This window comes from Thamnophis sirtalis, unplaced genomic scaffold (assembly GCF_051295495.1).
Source record: "Thamnophis sirtalis isolate CommonGarterSnake01/CBP01778 unplaced genomic scaffold, rThaSir2_p1.2 scaffold_10, whole genome shotgun sequence".
NCBI lineage: Eukaryota > Metazoa > Chordata > Lepidosauria > Squamata > Natricidae > Thamnophis > Thamnophis sirtalis.
The window spans coordinates 52921745-52936372 of record NW_028261390.1 but is presented as its reverse complement, the minus strand read 5'-3'; the positions used below and the strand labels follow the sequence as shown (position 1 = coordinate 52936372).

Genomic DNA, 14628 nt, shown 5'->3' with positions numbered 1-14628 from the left:
TCTAGGAAATATTAAAAGGCAGAAAGTATACCTCCCTGGATGAGAAAATGCTCTTGGAAAGCAGCTCCCACCTTTGTTAATAGCCCCAGAAAGACTGCGCCATCCTATCTACAGGACAAAAGGCTGGGCCAGCTTACCTACAACACAAAAGACCTTCACCCTCAGGACATAATAGGATTAGCCCTCTACCCATCTCACCACATGGCACCTGGAAAGATTACATCACCGAGCAAGATTCAACCAAGCCTTGGACTCAAGACAACCCACAAAGTTGCCTCTGCATGTCCCCATGGGAGTTCTACAAACAATCAGAATACATTTCTTTTACAGGACCAGGAACAAGTTCAAAGCCCAAGAGATGGTATAAATATATCTCACTCTACAGTCCATGTGATCAGCTACCCAGGACCTCAAACCATGTGGTACTGTCCACCATTAAACAATCTTTCCAAGCACTCTCCATGTTTCCAGTGTCTTTCTCTCCACTTCTAACTGAACCCAGATGGGCATTTCTTCCAACAACCTCTTAACTCTAAAATTGTCAAGAACAAACTAGAACTGCATAGTGCCTCTCTCCAGCCAGCTGTATTGGTCCAATTTCTGGGTTTGTAAGAATTTTTTTCATCTTTGGTGCAAAAAGGTCCAAAATTTTCACTGAAAACATATTTCATTACTTACTTGCAATTGAATGTTTCCTTAAAATAGCCACAGAAAACCATTTTTGCCATCAAAGCAATTAACTTTACTAATCACACAAAATCAGGGGGCCCCTGTTGTTATAACTCTCAAATCTTCCAAGCAAAATTCTGAATTTAAGAAATCCTTTTAAAAATTACCTATTTCTAAGCCAGACTAACATCAGCTACCAAATCCATAATTTGGAAAGCAGGTCAGGAAACACATTCCCATCAAATTAACCAAATTCAACAGTTTTATAGAAATAAATCCTTGACAAAGTTACAAAACATTTAAAAGAAAAAAAACAAATTGTGCCTAGAATGTCATTTATTTCAGCCAATCTTCAAAAATTAGAGGAATGTTTTAAGATGCACAGTTTGCATTAGATCCACATTCTACTTACCTACTTAATTTTTCTTCAATAAATTACTTAAAATGGCAAGTTTTCAATCAGTCAAACCAATCAAATGATTGTTTGCACAGTCAGCCAGATGTTTAGACTGGGTTTGACATTTTAATCTACCTATCAAGTTGTTCCCAAGGACCTGGAATAGGCAGATGTTGTTAGTGTTAAAGATATCATCTCAGGATATAGTCTGTTCCAGGTAAAGTTGCCTTTTGGACTGGTGACAATTTTGTTAATTCCGATGGTGTTCAAATGCTCCAGATGTATTTTGAGATTGTACTCAAGCTGTCTACTGGTGTGAGTACTATCTTTGCTTTCTTTTGCCACAGCCATTCTACTTCTATTTGCAGGTTTTTGTATTTTGTGATTTTCTCCAGTTCTTTCTTATATTGAACTGTCTCCAAGTATTGCAAGTCCACTGTCCAGACATTTTGTCTTTCTTATAAACAATTGTTAAGTCTGGAGTGTTATGTAACAGGTGATTGTCTGTTAATTCTAAAATCCCAAAGCACTTCAAACGTCTTTATTTTCTATTACTTTGTCTATTTCGTGGTTCCCCCTTTATTATTTTTTATTTAAAAACTTACACTCAAATATTTCTTGCAGATTTTCCTATGCACTTTTTGTTACTTTGTCATAATGTTGTTTGTAATCAGTTTATGCAGTCTTCTTGCAGCAGCTAACCAGGTGTTCCATGGTTTCTTTAATTTCTTTGCAAAAGCAGAATTTTCTTCTCAAGTTTGATTTTGTATGTATTTGTTCTCAAGATTTGGTCTTGTGATTCTGAGGCAAACAAACCCTAACCCTAATACTCAAGAGTAAAATTGAGTTAAAGGTACTGGTTTGCAATAATATTTAGGAAATTAATAGACGTACATTTTGGGGAATTACAAACTGCATTTATTAAACTAGATGGGTGTGTATGCTAAAATGCAAGCTATATATTTTTATACCTTCCTCAAATTCGTGTCCTCCAGTTCAGGCTATTAGTTCCTATCTGGAGGTTCAAATCTTAAAACATGTGGCGGAAATGGGAGTGAGAAACCCCTCGCTGTTACTACAATATTCTTGGGTCAGCAAGTTTACGTAGGTATTTGACAAACCTGTTCAGGCGGATGCGCAAAGTCGCAAACCAATTGGAACGAGGCTTCTAGTGCCAGGCCCATTAATAAAGTCCTTCTCTGCGCTTGCGCGGCACAGAAAGCTTACCTCTCCATCTAAAAAAGCTTCTGTTATGCGAACGGCGTCGGAAGTTGATTGGTTGGTAAGATTTGATGTCGAGAAGTTCGTCCTGCCTCTACGAAGTCCCACCCCTTTCTCGGAGAGTCCTGGATTTTCTTCCCAGCTCAGGTGCAGGAGGATGTGTGAGACCCTCTCCAGGAATCACCAGGCGGCGCCACGCGGCCAGGTAGGGCGGATTTTAGCCCGGGCGCTAGATCGGGGATAGAGATAGGAATCGTTTTCAGAGGCGCGATCGCAAAACCAGAGTGTGACAAACATTACAGTAGATGCATATATATATGCGTGAGTGAAAGAGATGTGATTTAGCTAGAGATGTTGCCGGCATCCTTCACCAGACAAACACACTCCTCCCTCCTCCTCCCGCCGCCATTTAACTGCAAGAGAGATGGTGGTGGCAAGCCTGCCTTTCTATATATGTTACATCTAAAACGGGAATGAAAAGACAAGCATTGTCTCAAGCTCTAGCTGTTCTACCCTAGACTTTATAGTAGCAGGAGGTTAACTAATAAAGTTTTCCTCTGAGAAGTGCTGAAGCCAGCGTTCCTCATCCTGATGCTTTCTGGAAGTGTTAGAACAAGTTTCTGAAAATTCTGGGAGTTACAGTCTTAGCACATTTGAAATCAAAGGTTGTGCTGTGTTTCTTTTTTCTTTTTTAAAAAGGTAATATTTTACAAGGATTTTAAACTGTTGACTTTGATGCTGCTTTACTTTTTATTGCTCTCCTTTTCTCCTTTCTGGAAAAAAGGGAGAAACTTTATATGGTATCTTATTGGACAAAATATCCCTACTGTATGGATGAAAAAGAAAAAGAGTGGGCAATCTTTCTTGTATTCAGTAATTTCTTCCTTGTTCCATGAATATTCTTTTGGAATCTGTCCTGTAAGAGATGACCTCATTAAATTGCTGTTTGTATCTTGTGAATTGAATAATATGTGTGAAGAGTTAATTTTAACTGAATGAAAGAAGACATCCATAGGTAAATGTTTCTGTAGGATGCTTCCTACAATGTTTCTTTTAAAATGTACTTGAAGCAGTGACAATGCCTTTCCTGAGAAGGCAAAAGGAGGAGGTTGTTGTGATTTTTAGGCTATGCTTAATGCTATCTGTTTTAATCAAAATCATTACCTTGGTGTGACTTTGGAGATAGGTTAAGCCTAGCCACAACTTGTTTTAGAATATTGTGTGTATGAAACTACTCGCGTAAGGCCATCTTTCATTAGAAAAGTTTTAATCCAATTGACTGTGCTTGATCTTCTTTTGTTCCAAATTTTGAATCTAAATTTTAAGTTGCATAATCATTGTCCTCATACTTCTCTTCCTGCCAAGATATTTTCCTTTAGATTCCAGGATGTAGGACAGACCTATGCATCTCAGCAAGGCACTATAGTTATTATTAGAGGAATGTAAACAATGCAGAGTTCTCTTTTTATTATGTCCCTTAATATACCAAAGATTTGGTATGTTAGATCTTAATATTCCTTGAATATGTTCCCAAATTTTATTATAAAACTTTTTGATTAAAAAGTTCGACCAACTCAAGGTTCACTCAACCTTCCATCCTTCTAAGGTCAGTAAAACGAGGACCCGGATTGTTGGGGACAATATGCTAACTGTGTAAACTACTTAGAGGCAGTGGTGGGTTCTGGCCTGGCATCCTCCACATGAACGTGCGCAGTGCGCACATGGATCTTACCGTCCAGGGATACCTCCGTGACACTCCAGCGGCTTGGGGGAGCGTCGTGCAGGCGCTGTATGCGCCGTGCGCGGAAGCACCAAAGAGTTTCAAGACAGGTAAGGAGCATGGGCAGTCGGGTGGTCTGGAGCACTGTACCGGAACAGTACCCAGTGCTCCGGTACGCCCGTATTGCGGCGTACCACCTGCAACCCACCACTGCATAGAGGGAGCTGTAAAGCACTATGAAGTGGTATATAAGTCTGCTCTTGCTATTAAAAATCTGGAACTTTCTTTTTATTGTGGAATTGAATACCTTTTAAGTTTGATAGTTTTTATCCAGTTTCTTATGGAGTAAAAATTATTTAAAATTATCTTCCTATTGGTGGCAATCAAAGTTTTAGGGTCAATAATACAAATAATCCAACCCTGCAATACTATGGATACATTGTGTTACTATTAGGAATGCTAAACATATGATTTTTAAATAAGTTTAATATAATTTTTGAAGTCATATGACACTCATGAGTTGTGATTATGTATACATAATACAGCTGATGGTCATTCAAGAAGAATGAATTAAATATATTGTAAATACAGGGATTGAATATGGAATATTACACTAATTGGTTTGGCAACAACTTTGCTACTTTTCAGTTTTCTGGATTTCTTTAAATATAATTCAAGGTTTTTCAAACTGTTTTCTAATTTTCAAAAGAACTTGATGAGGTTGGTTATGTGGGAGTCTTAAGGCCAAATTATTTTTTTTATCATTAGAGATGTCCTTGTTGATTAGGGGTTCTGAGAACTTTTTTAAACTATCATTTTCTCTGTCCTGAAAAGATTTGGAAACCTCTGGTCTGATTGGTATTTAACTGAACTATTAAAATTAAGTACACTGATCATATCCAGGTACTTCATGCCTGAATCACTTAAGTGATACTGTTGATGTGCTTTCTCAGGTCCTGGAAGGTGTGTAGGTCTGGATGATAAGGAATTGGCTTCAGCTCAACCTTGATAAGACTGAGTGACTGTGAGCTTTAAGGCCCCTCAAATCCAATGATTTTCTGTAATTGATTCTGGATAGGTAACAGTTGAGCAGATGGCAGCATGGTCAGGTGAACCTTTGCACAATTATATCTTATGCACCAGTTGTACCAATTCCTAGATCAAGAGGTATTGCTTATTGTCACTCATGCTTTAGTCCCCTTCTACTTGTATTATTGCAATGTGCTCTATGTCCTTTGAAGAGCATTCTGAAGCTTCAACTGGTCCATAATGCAGCAATATGTTCAGTATTAGACTTCCAAGGTTTGCCCACATAATACCTGTATAGTACAGGAAGTCTTTGACTTGAAGTAGTTCACTTAGTGACTGTTCAAAGTTACAATGGCATTGAAAAAAGGGGGAGAAATTTTAGCCCCCTCAGAGAGGGCCTGCAATCTGGGCATCCTGGATACGCGGTTTAGTTTAGAAGAACACCTGACGGCAGTGACCAGGGGGACCTTTTACCAGGTTCGCTTGGTACGTCATTTGCGCCCCTTCCTGGATCGGGATGCTCTGTGCACAGTCACTCATGCCCTCGTCCTTTCTCGCCTGGACTACTGTAACACTGTCTACATGGGGCTGCCCTTGAAGAGCACCCAGAGGCTTCAACTGGTCCAGAATGCGGCTGCACGGGTTATCATGGGGGCACCTAGGTGCTCCCATGTTACACCCCTTTTAGGCGGCCTGCACTGGTTGCTGATTGTCTTCCGGGTGTGATTCAAGGTACTAATTATGACCTTTCAAGCGCTCCATGGCTTACGCCCAGGATACCTGTGAGACCACCTACTGCCATCTGTAGCCTCCCACCGTCCAGTGCGATCCCACAGAGTTGGCTTCCTCAGGGTGCCATCGGCCAGACAGTGTCGGCTAGTGACCCCCAGGGGGAGAGCCTTCTCTGTGGGAGCGCCTTCCCTCTGGAATGAGCTGCCCCCGGAGTTTCGTATAATCCCCGACCTCCGGTCCTTCCGACGTGCCCTAAAAAGTTGGCTTTTCAAGCCAGCCTGGCCTGAACAAAACAAAATAAATTATTGATCATTGTTAATTTTAATCGAATTTTTAAAAAAATGTTATTAATTCTAATTGGGTTTGTTTGGGATATTCTATTTAATTTTTTTTAACTTTTGTATTATGTGTTTTTTTTAATGTTGTACGCTGCCCTGAGTCCTTGGGAGAAGGGTGGCATATAAATCCAATAAACCCCAAACCACAACCATACAAATAACAGGCAATCATCTAAAAAGATTTTGGAGTTATTTTCTAGTTTTGAATGTCTCAGAAAAGTATTGTAAATATTCAATTGAAACTATGTCACTATATATCCAGGGGTGTCAAACTCGTGTCGTCACATGACATATCACAACTTTTCCCCCTTCACTAAACGGCCAGCACATGACGCTTGTGTCCTCCAGGCTGCAAGACAAACCCAGTAAACATGTTGATTCCAAGATTGCATGAATTCCACTTTTATGTATTATACATCAGTATAGCATGTTAAATTTAAAAACAATAGACAAGAGTTTTTAAAAAATCAAATAATATTTAATATTGGCTGAGATTCAGGGAACATTTTCCAGGTTCTGAGCATAAAGATTTCACCAATTTCCCTCCTTGTTAGAGAGATTGCCAATGAGATATAAAGTTGCAAGCCAAACTTTCTACTTGCTGAAGGTTGAATGTCTTACGCTTACTATGCTTACTATGTGAATTGGGGCAGTGATGCGCAGTAAACTACAAATAACCATGACTACAATGGAGCCCAAAGTTTATTTTGCTAAGCAAGACAATTGCTAAATGAATTGTGTCCCATTTTATGACCTTTTTTGTCACAGTTGTTAAGCAAATCACCGCAGTTACGTGAATCATGCAGTTGTTAAGGGAATCTGGCTTCTCCTATTGACTTTGCTTGTCATTAGCCAGCTAGGGAGGTTATAAATGGTAATTACATGATCCTGGAACAGTGCATCTGTCATAAATATATGCCAGTTGTCAAGTGTCTGAATTTTGATCGTGTGACCATGGGGGATGCTGCAACATTTGTAAGTGTGAAAAACAGTCATAGGTGACTTTTTGCAGTGCCATTATAACTTTGAATTGTCACTAAATGAATAATAAGTCAAGGACTACCTGTATTGAAACTCAGGTGTTATAATTATGAAATTTTTCTGATAGAAAATTATGAATAAGCAAATCACCCTTAGATACAAAATATGCCCTCAGGTTATTAGCAGAGAAATTTGTTCTCATCACACTTTTATGCTTTTCAGTTTTCTCTTATATTTGTTCATTGCCCCTTTTTTCCATTGTGCAAAAGAAACTCCTTTCATTCATAGCCTATATTTTATATGCTTATATGTTTATCATCTTTCTGTCCTTCCATTAAGAAATATTTCCTTCAGTCATCATTTTTGGAAATGTAGTATTTTCTTAAGAACACATTTAATAATTTCTGTAGATTTCAAAAAATGTTTTTGGCAGGGAAAATTATTTTTTGAAGTTATGTAGTTTTTGTAGTATAAACAATACATTAGTGCCAGGAACATTCAAAATATTAAAGTCAAAATTTCATTAAAATTTTTAAATTGCCTTTAAATAATTTTCAGCACCTTCTCTTGTGTAAATAATATTCTCTGTTAACAATAAGAGAGAATATTTATAGCTCAGGGTTGACATGAGGGGGTCCTCTCAGCGTGGTTGTTTTCTTTCATATGCTCCATTGCCCGGACTAGATAACATTATCAGTGCTAGTGGACTAGCATTGATGATGTTATCTAATTTGGCTAATAAAATGTCTGCAAGAAAACAACCAAACTCAAAGAGTCTCACAGACCCCTCACTCTGTTAACCATAGCTTCATTGAAATATTCCACTTATAGCATGTATATTACTTTAAAATTCCTTTTTGTTTTTTCTCTTTAAAGAGAAGTGTACATCTAATTATTTCTGTCTTCTTCTTTTTGCTTACAAAGGAAGCTAAATGGAGTCTGAACAACTGTTCCCTAGAGGTTACTATAGAAATAGTTACAACAGCATAACTAGTGCTAGTAGTGATGAAGAATTGCTAGATGGAGCTGGTGTTATCATGGATTTCCAGACTTCTGAGGATGACAATTTATTAGATGGTGACGTATCTATTGGTGAGTCTGTATATTACTGCTATGTTCTTTAATTAATTACTTTCATTTACCGGTATATCATCTAATACAGTAGTCCCTAACCTTTCTCATTCCATGGACCTGCAGCAGTGGTGACGGTGGTGGTGAGGGGATGATTTCGTGCATGAAACCTAGCTCCTGTGCATGCACAAATTAAGGTTTGTGCACTCGCCTGCCATTTGCACAGTCCATTTCCCAACACGCAGCCCCTGCTTTAACATTAGTAATATGGCATTGTGGTATAGCTTTTTTAGAGACAGTGGTGCATTAAGAATAGAAATTGACTTTTTAATATAAATGTAATATAAAATGAAACAAATAACTGTACTGATATATCATATGGCTTTCTTGTATTTGGAGCTACAGCTTGAGCCCATGAATCCTAATGCCCCTTTCATTTCCTGGTTCTGATTTTTATAGTTTTAGATATAACCTCTAAATTAGGAAAACTACAGTTAGTGCAAATCATTGTTTGTCTCTCATTAGAATTGAAAACATGAGCTGAATTAGGTCTTTGATTTGGATTTAGAGGCAGATTCTGAGTTGTGACAGCTATAATTGCTAAATTCAGACATCACAACTGTAGATAATAAACAACCCAGAAGAATCTGGAAATGGAATGGAAGTAACGCAAAGCAGGAACTTAAGCTTCATTTTGAGAGCAAAACTTACTGGTGCTACAATCTGAGATAAAATGTCTAGTTAATTGGGGAATGTTTCCCAGTTTCCCATGTGCAGTAGTATTTGTTTTGTGAGCAACCAGAAATACAATTTTAAACAATTTACTTGTGACTGATAACGAAGACGTATGTTGTCTGTAGCATGCATTGGTGTTTCCAATCATAGCAAACTAAAAGAAATGATTATGCTTTGTCATACATTTGTTTTCAATTAAACCAACTTACTGGAAATAGCATTCTTTTACTGTCAGAATAAATATCTAATAATTTCCATACTTAGCTACTGTATTTTTTGAACTATAAGACACTCTGGACCATAAGACACATCTAGTTTTTCGGGAGGAAAACAATTTTAAAAAATCTGCCTCTGCCTCCCAGCATCCATTGGTATTCATCTGGCTAGCTTTCTTACAGCAAACAGCCTGATCAGCTTCAGCACGTTATCACAGCCTGATTTAGCATGAGCAACTGATTGGCGGTTGGATCGGCCACCTAGAATACCAACGATCAGCTGTGCCAGGCTGTGGGGATGGTCACCACCTCCGCGTGGCCCATTTTTGGCCTCTGTGTGCCCCATTTTTGGCCTCCACGCATCCATTTTCAGCCTGTTCCAGGAAAACCCACCACCTGGAACGGGCCGAAAACGGGATGTGTGGAGGCTAAAAACGGGGCACATAAAGGCTGAAAATGCCCAAAGGGTGGGGGCTGGCAGGTGGGTGGGGCTTCGGCAACATTTGCTCTATAAGACTCACAGACATTTTCATCCACTTTTTTTGTGGGGGGAGTGCGTCTTATAGACCGAAAAATATGGTATTTTAAATCCCAATGTATCTTACCACTAGTGTTGCATTATCACAATACATCCTGTGCTTCACAGTGTTATTGTTAACTGAAACTAGACAACCTGTGACCCATTGGGTCATTGTCTCAGAAATATTTCCTTACAGATTCCTCAGTGCCTTCAAATCTTGATAAAACTATGCAGTAAATTCCACCAAGTAGTCAGCACTATATCATAAATTTTTGAAGACAATAATCACCTTGGCAAAAAGACATATTCCTCAAGGATTTAGTACATCCCAGGTTGGAAAAGATACTAAAGGACTCTACCAGGTATTCTTACAGAGTGGTCATCCGGAGATTGCTAATGATGCAGCTTGATGTAAGAAGTGGAAACAATACACAGAATTTCAGCAAATCCATCAGGAAAGCTTGGAGTCTATTAAGGAAACATGGAAAATAGAGCAACCCACAGAACAAACACTCTATGTAACCCCTTACCAAATAGCCAAATAGTTGTATCTTTAGTTATCTCTCTCCAAAGTTCCAATGGTGAAAGGACACTCCAATCTCATCTTTAAGTTTTTCGGTGTCAGGCTGAATGTTTTCTGAGTACTCTTGTCCCTTCTCTATAAAGGAAATTGACACTGCCATTGGTACTCTGGAATGTGGTAAAACACATTCTGGATGAATGATGGTATTCATCCAGAATTACTGATAAACAAGATGCAGGTAGAATTAGATTGGTAAATTCCTCTCAGACATAGTTTCCAATGGCTGTCTCCCACCAGAATTCAAAAAAAGCTAAAATAATATTACTTCTAAAACCTAACAAACCACAAAACAGAGTTGAAAACTATCACTCAATCATCCTTTTGAGCTCTTGTTACAAATTCCTGGAAAGTTTAATTATAAACATGATGGGTCCCATAATAGAGGAATGTCTGCCCATGGAATAAGTTTGCTTCCGACAAGACCGGAGCTGTATAGGCCAGATGCTAAGCCTAACAGGTTATATTGAAGTAGGTTTCCAATGAGGTCTTAAAACCATGGCCATACACACTGCGGCATAGACACAATTTGGAAGGATGGGTTGTTGTACAAATTGTGCCATATTATCCCTGCAAAAAATTTTCCCCGCTAATTAATAACATGCTGAGACATAAGTCCTTTCAGATAATAATGGGGGATAATGTAAGTAAGGTAAGAAGATTAAACAATGGCCTCCCACAAGGCTCTGTAATGGCACCTACACTATTCAACTTAAATATATCAGATATGCTGGCGATAAGGGGATGCAAATTTGGATACACTGATGATTTGGCATAGCAGTATAAGAAAAATACATGGAGGTAGCTAATAGCTTCTGTTCAAAGATCTTAAAATCTTGGGGAAATTCTTAAAAGACTGTAGGCTTACTTCTAGCATCAGCAAAACGGTAACTATATACTTCCATTTTAATAAACTAGTATATGAAGTCTACTAAACAATAATTTACGCCCCTAAGAGAAGATACCTGACATCGCGACGGCACGACGTGTGATCTAGGTGTTCCGAGATCAATGTCAAATTCCTGCCGCAGGATGGTCCATTTGGACCTAAACTGTCCCGCAGAGACAGTGATTGAGAACGGCACCTCCTGCTGATCTCAGGGACACTGCAAAGTCCCTGAAAGATCCAGGAACAGCCTTTTTTTCTGACGACAGAAACGCAGCTAATGAAGCTGCTGAAGTTGGAACAACTCCGGAACAGGAAGAAAGCTAAAAGAGAAAGTGTTGAATTGGTGAGGAAATTTTATTATCAGAGGAAGAGACTACCCAAGAAAAATCTTTAAGTTAAGTTAAGATTAACGACAAAATACTGTAGGCGGCGAAATTGATCTGCATTGAACTTAGTGTGTTATCTAGTTTCTATTTTTTTCTTTTTTTCACTTTGAACTTTTGCAGGGGCTCCCTGTTTTTTAAACTGAATGGATTAATTCTTTCTTCTTTTTTCACTTTTGCTTATACCTATGGATTAAAATTCTCCTTTTTTTATAATCCTTGATTTGATTGTTTTTGATCTCCATTTAAGGGTTTTTTTCTTTCTTACGCTTGGAATATAAAGAAGAAAATAAGGATTATAAAGAGGGTTGTAACAACAGGAGGAAAAGCAGTTACACTGCCACTTAGAGGCTGGAGGCTGGATACATTGTTTTTTCTTCTTTCTCTTTGATCACTTGAGAGTCAAGGTTCTTTTAGATTGTTTACTGACAGTGATAGTAGGAAGAGCACAAGTTGTTTATACAGGAGCCTTTTGGAAGTTCTATCACTAGTTATTGGAGGGAAGACAACATTTTGATTTGAAAGATAATAAATGAACCTGTTTGAAGTTTATTAAAATAGTCTTGAACCCTATAGTGGCAGTGTCTGCAAAATTGAAAGAATGGCTGAGCAGGAAAAAGAAACTGTAACATTGCAAATAATTATGTTTGAAATTCAAAATCTATTAGTTGTGACAGAGAGAATTGAAAAAGATGGGAGAATATGGAATACAAAACAGAAAAATCTGATGGAGAAACTGGGGATGTTTGCCAAATGAAGAAAGTGGAGGACAGAGTTCAAAAAATGGAAGAAAAAAAATGAGCAAAGAGATAAGAAAATTGTGGATACTGACAACAAAGTGAGTGTGGTTGGTAATGGCAAGAGCAGAATATGGATAGGGGAGATGTGTGGATTGGAACTCTACCCCAGACTTCAAAGCACAGAAGAAAAGAGGGAAAAATTGACGGAGATAAGGAGAAAAATCTTGATAGAAGCACTAGCAATAACCAAAGATAAGCTGATGGAAAGAGCAGATATTGGGTTTCAAGCTTTTGTGAGATACGAAAGGAACATCATGTGGCCAAGGGAGGTTTATACAAGATTTATTAAGAAAATAACTAGAACATCAATGTTACAAATGGCAAGAGATATAAGACCATACTATTGCTGGAGGGATACAGGTTGATGCAATGAAAATGTATAATAAAAATTAAGCTAAATTTAGTTTACTAGTAGTATGTATAAAATGAAGCAACAATAGTTAAATAATGATTAATAATGATAACAATGCATGTAGTTATATTAGTTTGATAATATGAAATTTTATATAAACAACAGATGGAGATTATGAGAGGAGGTTTAAAAGCTTTATCTAGAATATGTTATAATGATGTATTGTGATTGCATGATTTTAGGATGATTTAATGGAATGTTATATAATCTTATTCTAGATTTTGAATATTATATATAAAAGGACGTAAAAACAATTATACTCAAATTAAGGTCGAGATATAATAATTGTGATATACATGAATATAGGTGAATTTAAAATATGTGATTTGATATGAAAAACAGGTGGTGATTATGGAAGAGATGCATGGAAATACTGTAACCAACTGACACACTTTCTACAATTTGTAATGGAAGATGGTTTTTTTATTTTTATGTTTGTTTGTCCTTGTTTAAAAACAAATAAAATTGTTTTAAAAAAACAATTTATGCCCTTATAATCCTCATCCAAAGTACTTGGAGTAACATTGTATCAAGCTCTTTCCTATAAGATACACCTAGAGAAAACAGTGGCAAAAATCAATACTAAGAACAACATACTCCAGGGTTGATCTAATCCACAGCAGAATACTATGCCCCTGTATGGCTTAACAGCTACCATACTAGTTAGATAGATGCCAGATTCAGTGACACCTTGAGGATTATAAGCAGATGTATTAAAACCACTCCAAATTGCTGGCTTCTTGTTCTGAGCCATATAGCACTGCCAGCTTTACAAAGGCAAGATGCACTAGTGAAAGAATACAGAAAAAATTATGAACGTCTCACTCCTACCAATGCATGCTGACTTTCCTCATTTATCAGCCGGAAAAGTCAACCCTGAATATGATTCGCACCTCATATGGCATCTGCGTAGTATGCTCCTTTTGGTGTAACTAGGGTCACACATCAAACTGTAGATCACATTCCTAACTGGCTGTAAGTTGAGGGCATATACCAGTCCAGTATCTGTTTGCTATCACAGTTGTAAATTTCTTTAAGCTTTAAAAGAGAATGTTTTACTTAGATTTTTGCATTGGTTAAGTGATTACAATGGCATTCTTAAAATGAAATATATTAAATGACTGCAAACTTTTCATTTTTTGAATGTGAATATAAATTCATTATTTTAAGCCATTTTGTGATTTGTGTCTGCTAGTTAGTAATAATTTACAGATCTAGATCTAAACATAAAATGTAAGTATTGGATACTACTGGATTGTTTTTTTTCTTAGAGAAATGAATCTCTAATATTTGGACTGTATAAAGAACAAGCTGTAAGGCTTTTATGGCTGCCTTTTCAGTGCTTAGACATGAATAGAAGCTGATGTTGCTTGATTTAGCTTGGACTTCCTTAAACCAGTTTATTCTGCTTTACTTCAGGCTTAGTCACCTTCAGAAACAGCAGACTTCATAAATTAAGTCTGCTGTTCCACCTTTAAGCACTCCTAGATTGTAGTCAGTAGCAACCAGGCTGCAATAATTTCCCTTTGATGACATCATCGATCGTGGAAGAACGGAGTTGCTGCAATAAGCCGCACACAGTCCAAATCCTGATTGAATATGGCAGCTTCTCGGTCTGCTGCTGTGCTATAAGAAACGCTGTGGCTGTTGTCCCCTTAAAACTCCTTTTGTCAAGCTCATGGAAGTATCTTCTGATCCTTATTTACCATACGATGGGGGAGGAGATGGCATTCCATTAAGAGAGTTGCATAAAAGAGGTATAGAAAATTTGTGTTGTGATTTAGTTTCTTTTATCTTTTTGTCATGTGGCCAGTTACTTTCAGAGTGAGAGAGAAGCTTTTTTTTATTTTTGTTTTTGTTTCTTTTAAATACTGCATTTTTGGCAAGCCTCTCATTTGTTTTACACTAGATCTACCTACATGGATTGTGCTTCCTT

At 37.6% G+C, this 14628-nt stretch overlaps 1 protein-coding gene across 4 annotated transcripts in view; it reads left to right on the top strand.

The window, feature by feature from the left end:
- The first annotated feature begins 2354 nt into the window (after window positions 1-2354).
- The window catches only part of CLCN3 (Cl-/H+ antiporter 3), a 47218-nt gene continuing 34944 nt past the window's right edge, over window positions 2355-14628 (top strand). The window contains exons 1-2 of one of the 4 annotated variants that reach the window (XM_087724592.1): window positions 2355-2492; window positions 8012-8179. In XM_087724592.1, the coding sequence (XP_087580718.1) occupies window positions 8020-8179 (160 nt within the window). In that variant the 5' untranslated portion in view covers window positions 2355-2492; window positions 8012-8019. Of the gene's footprint in view, window positions 2493-8011; window positions 8180-14240; window positions 14450-14628 lie in introns of those variants that run through there. The other 3 variants (XM_087724594.1, XM_087724593.1, XM_087724595.1) reach the window with 3 other exon arrangements.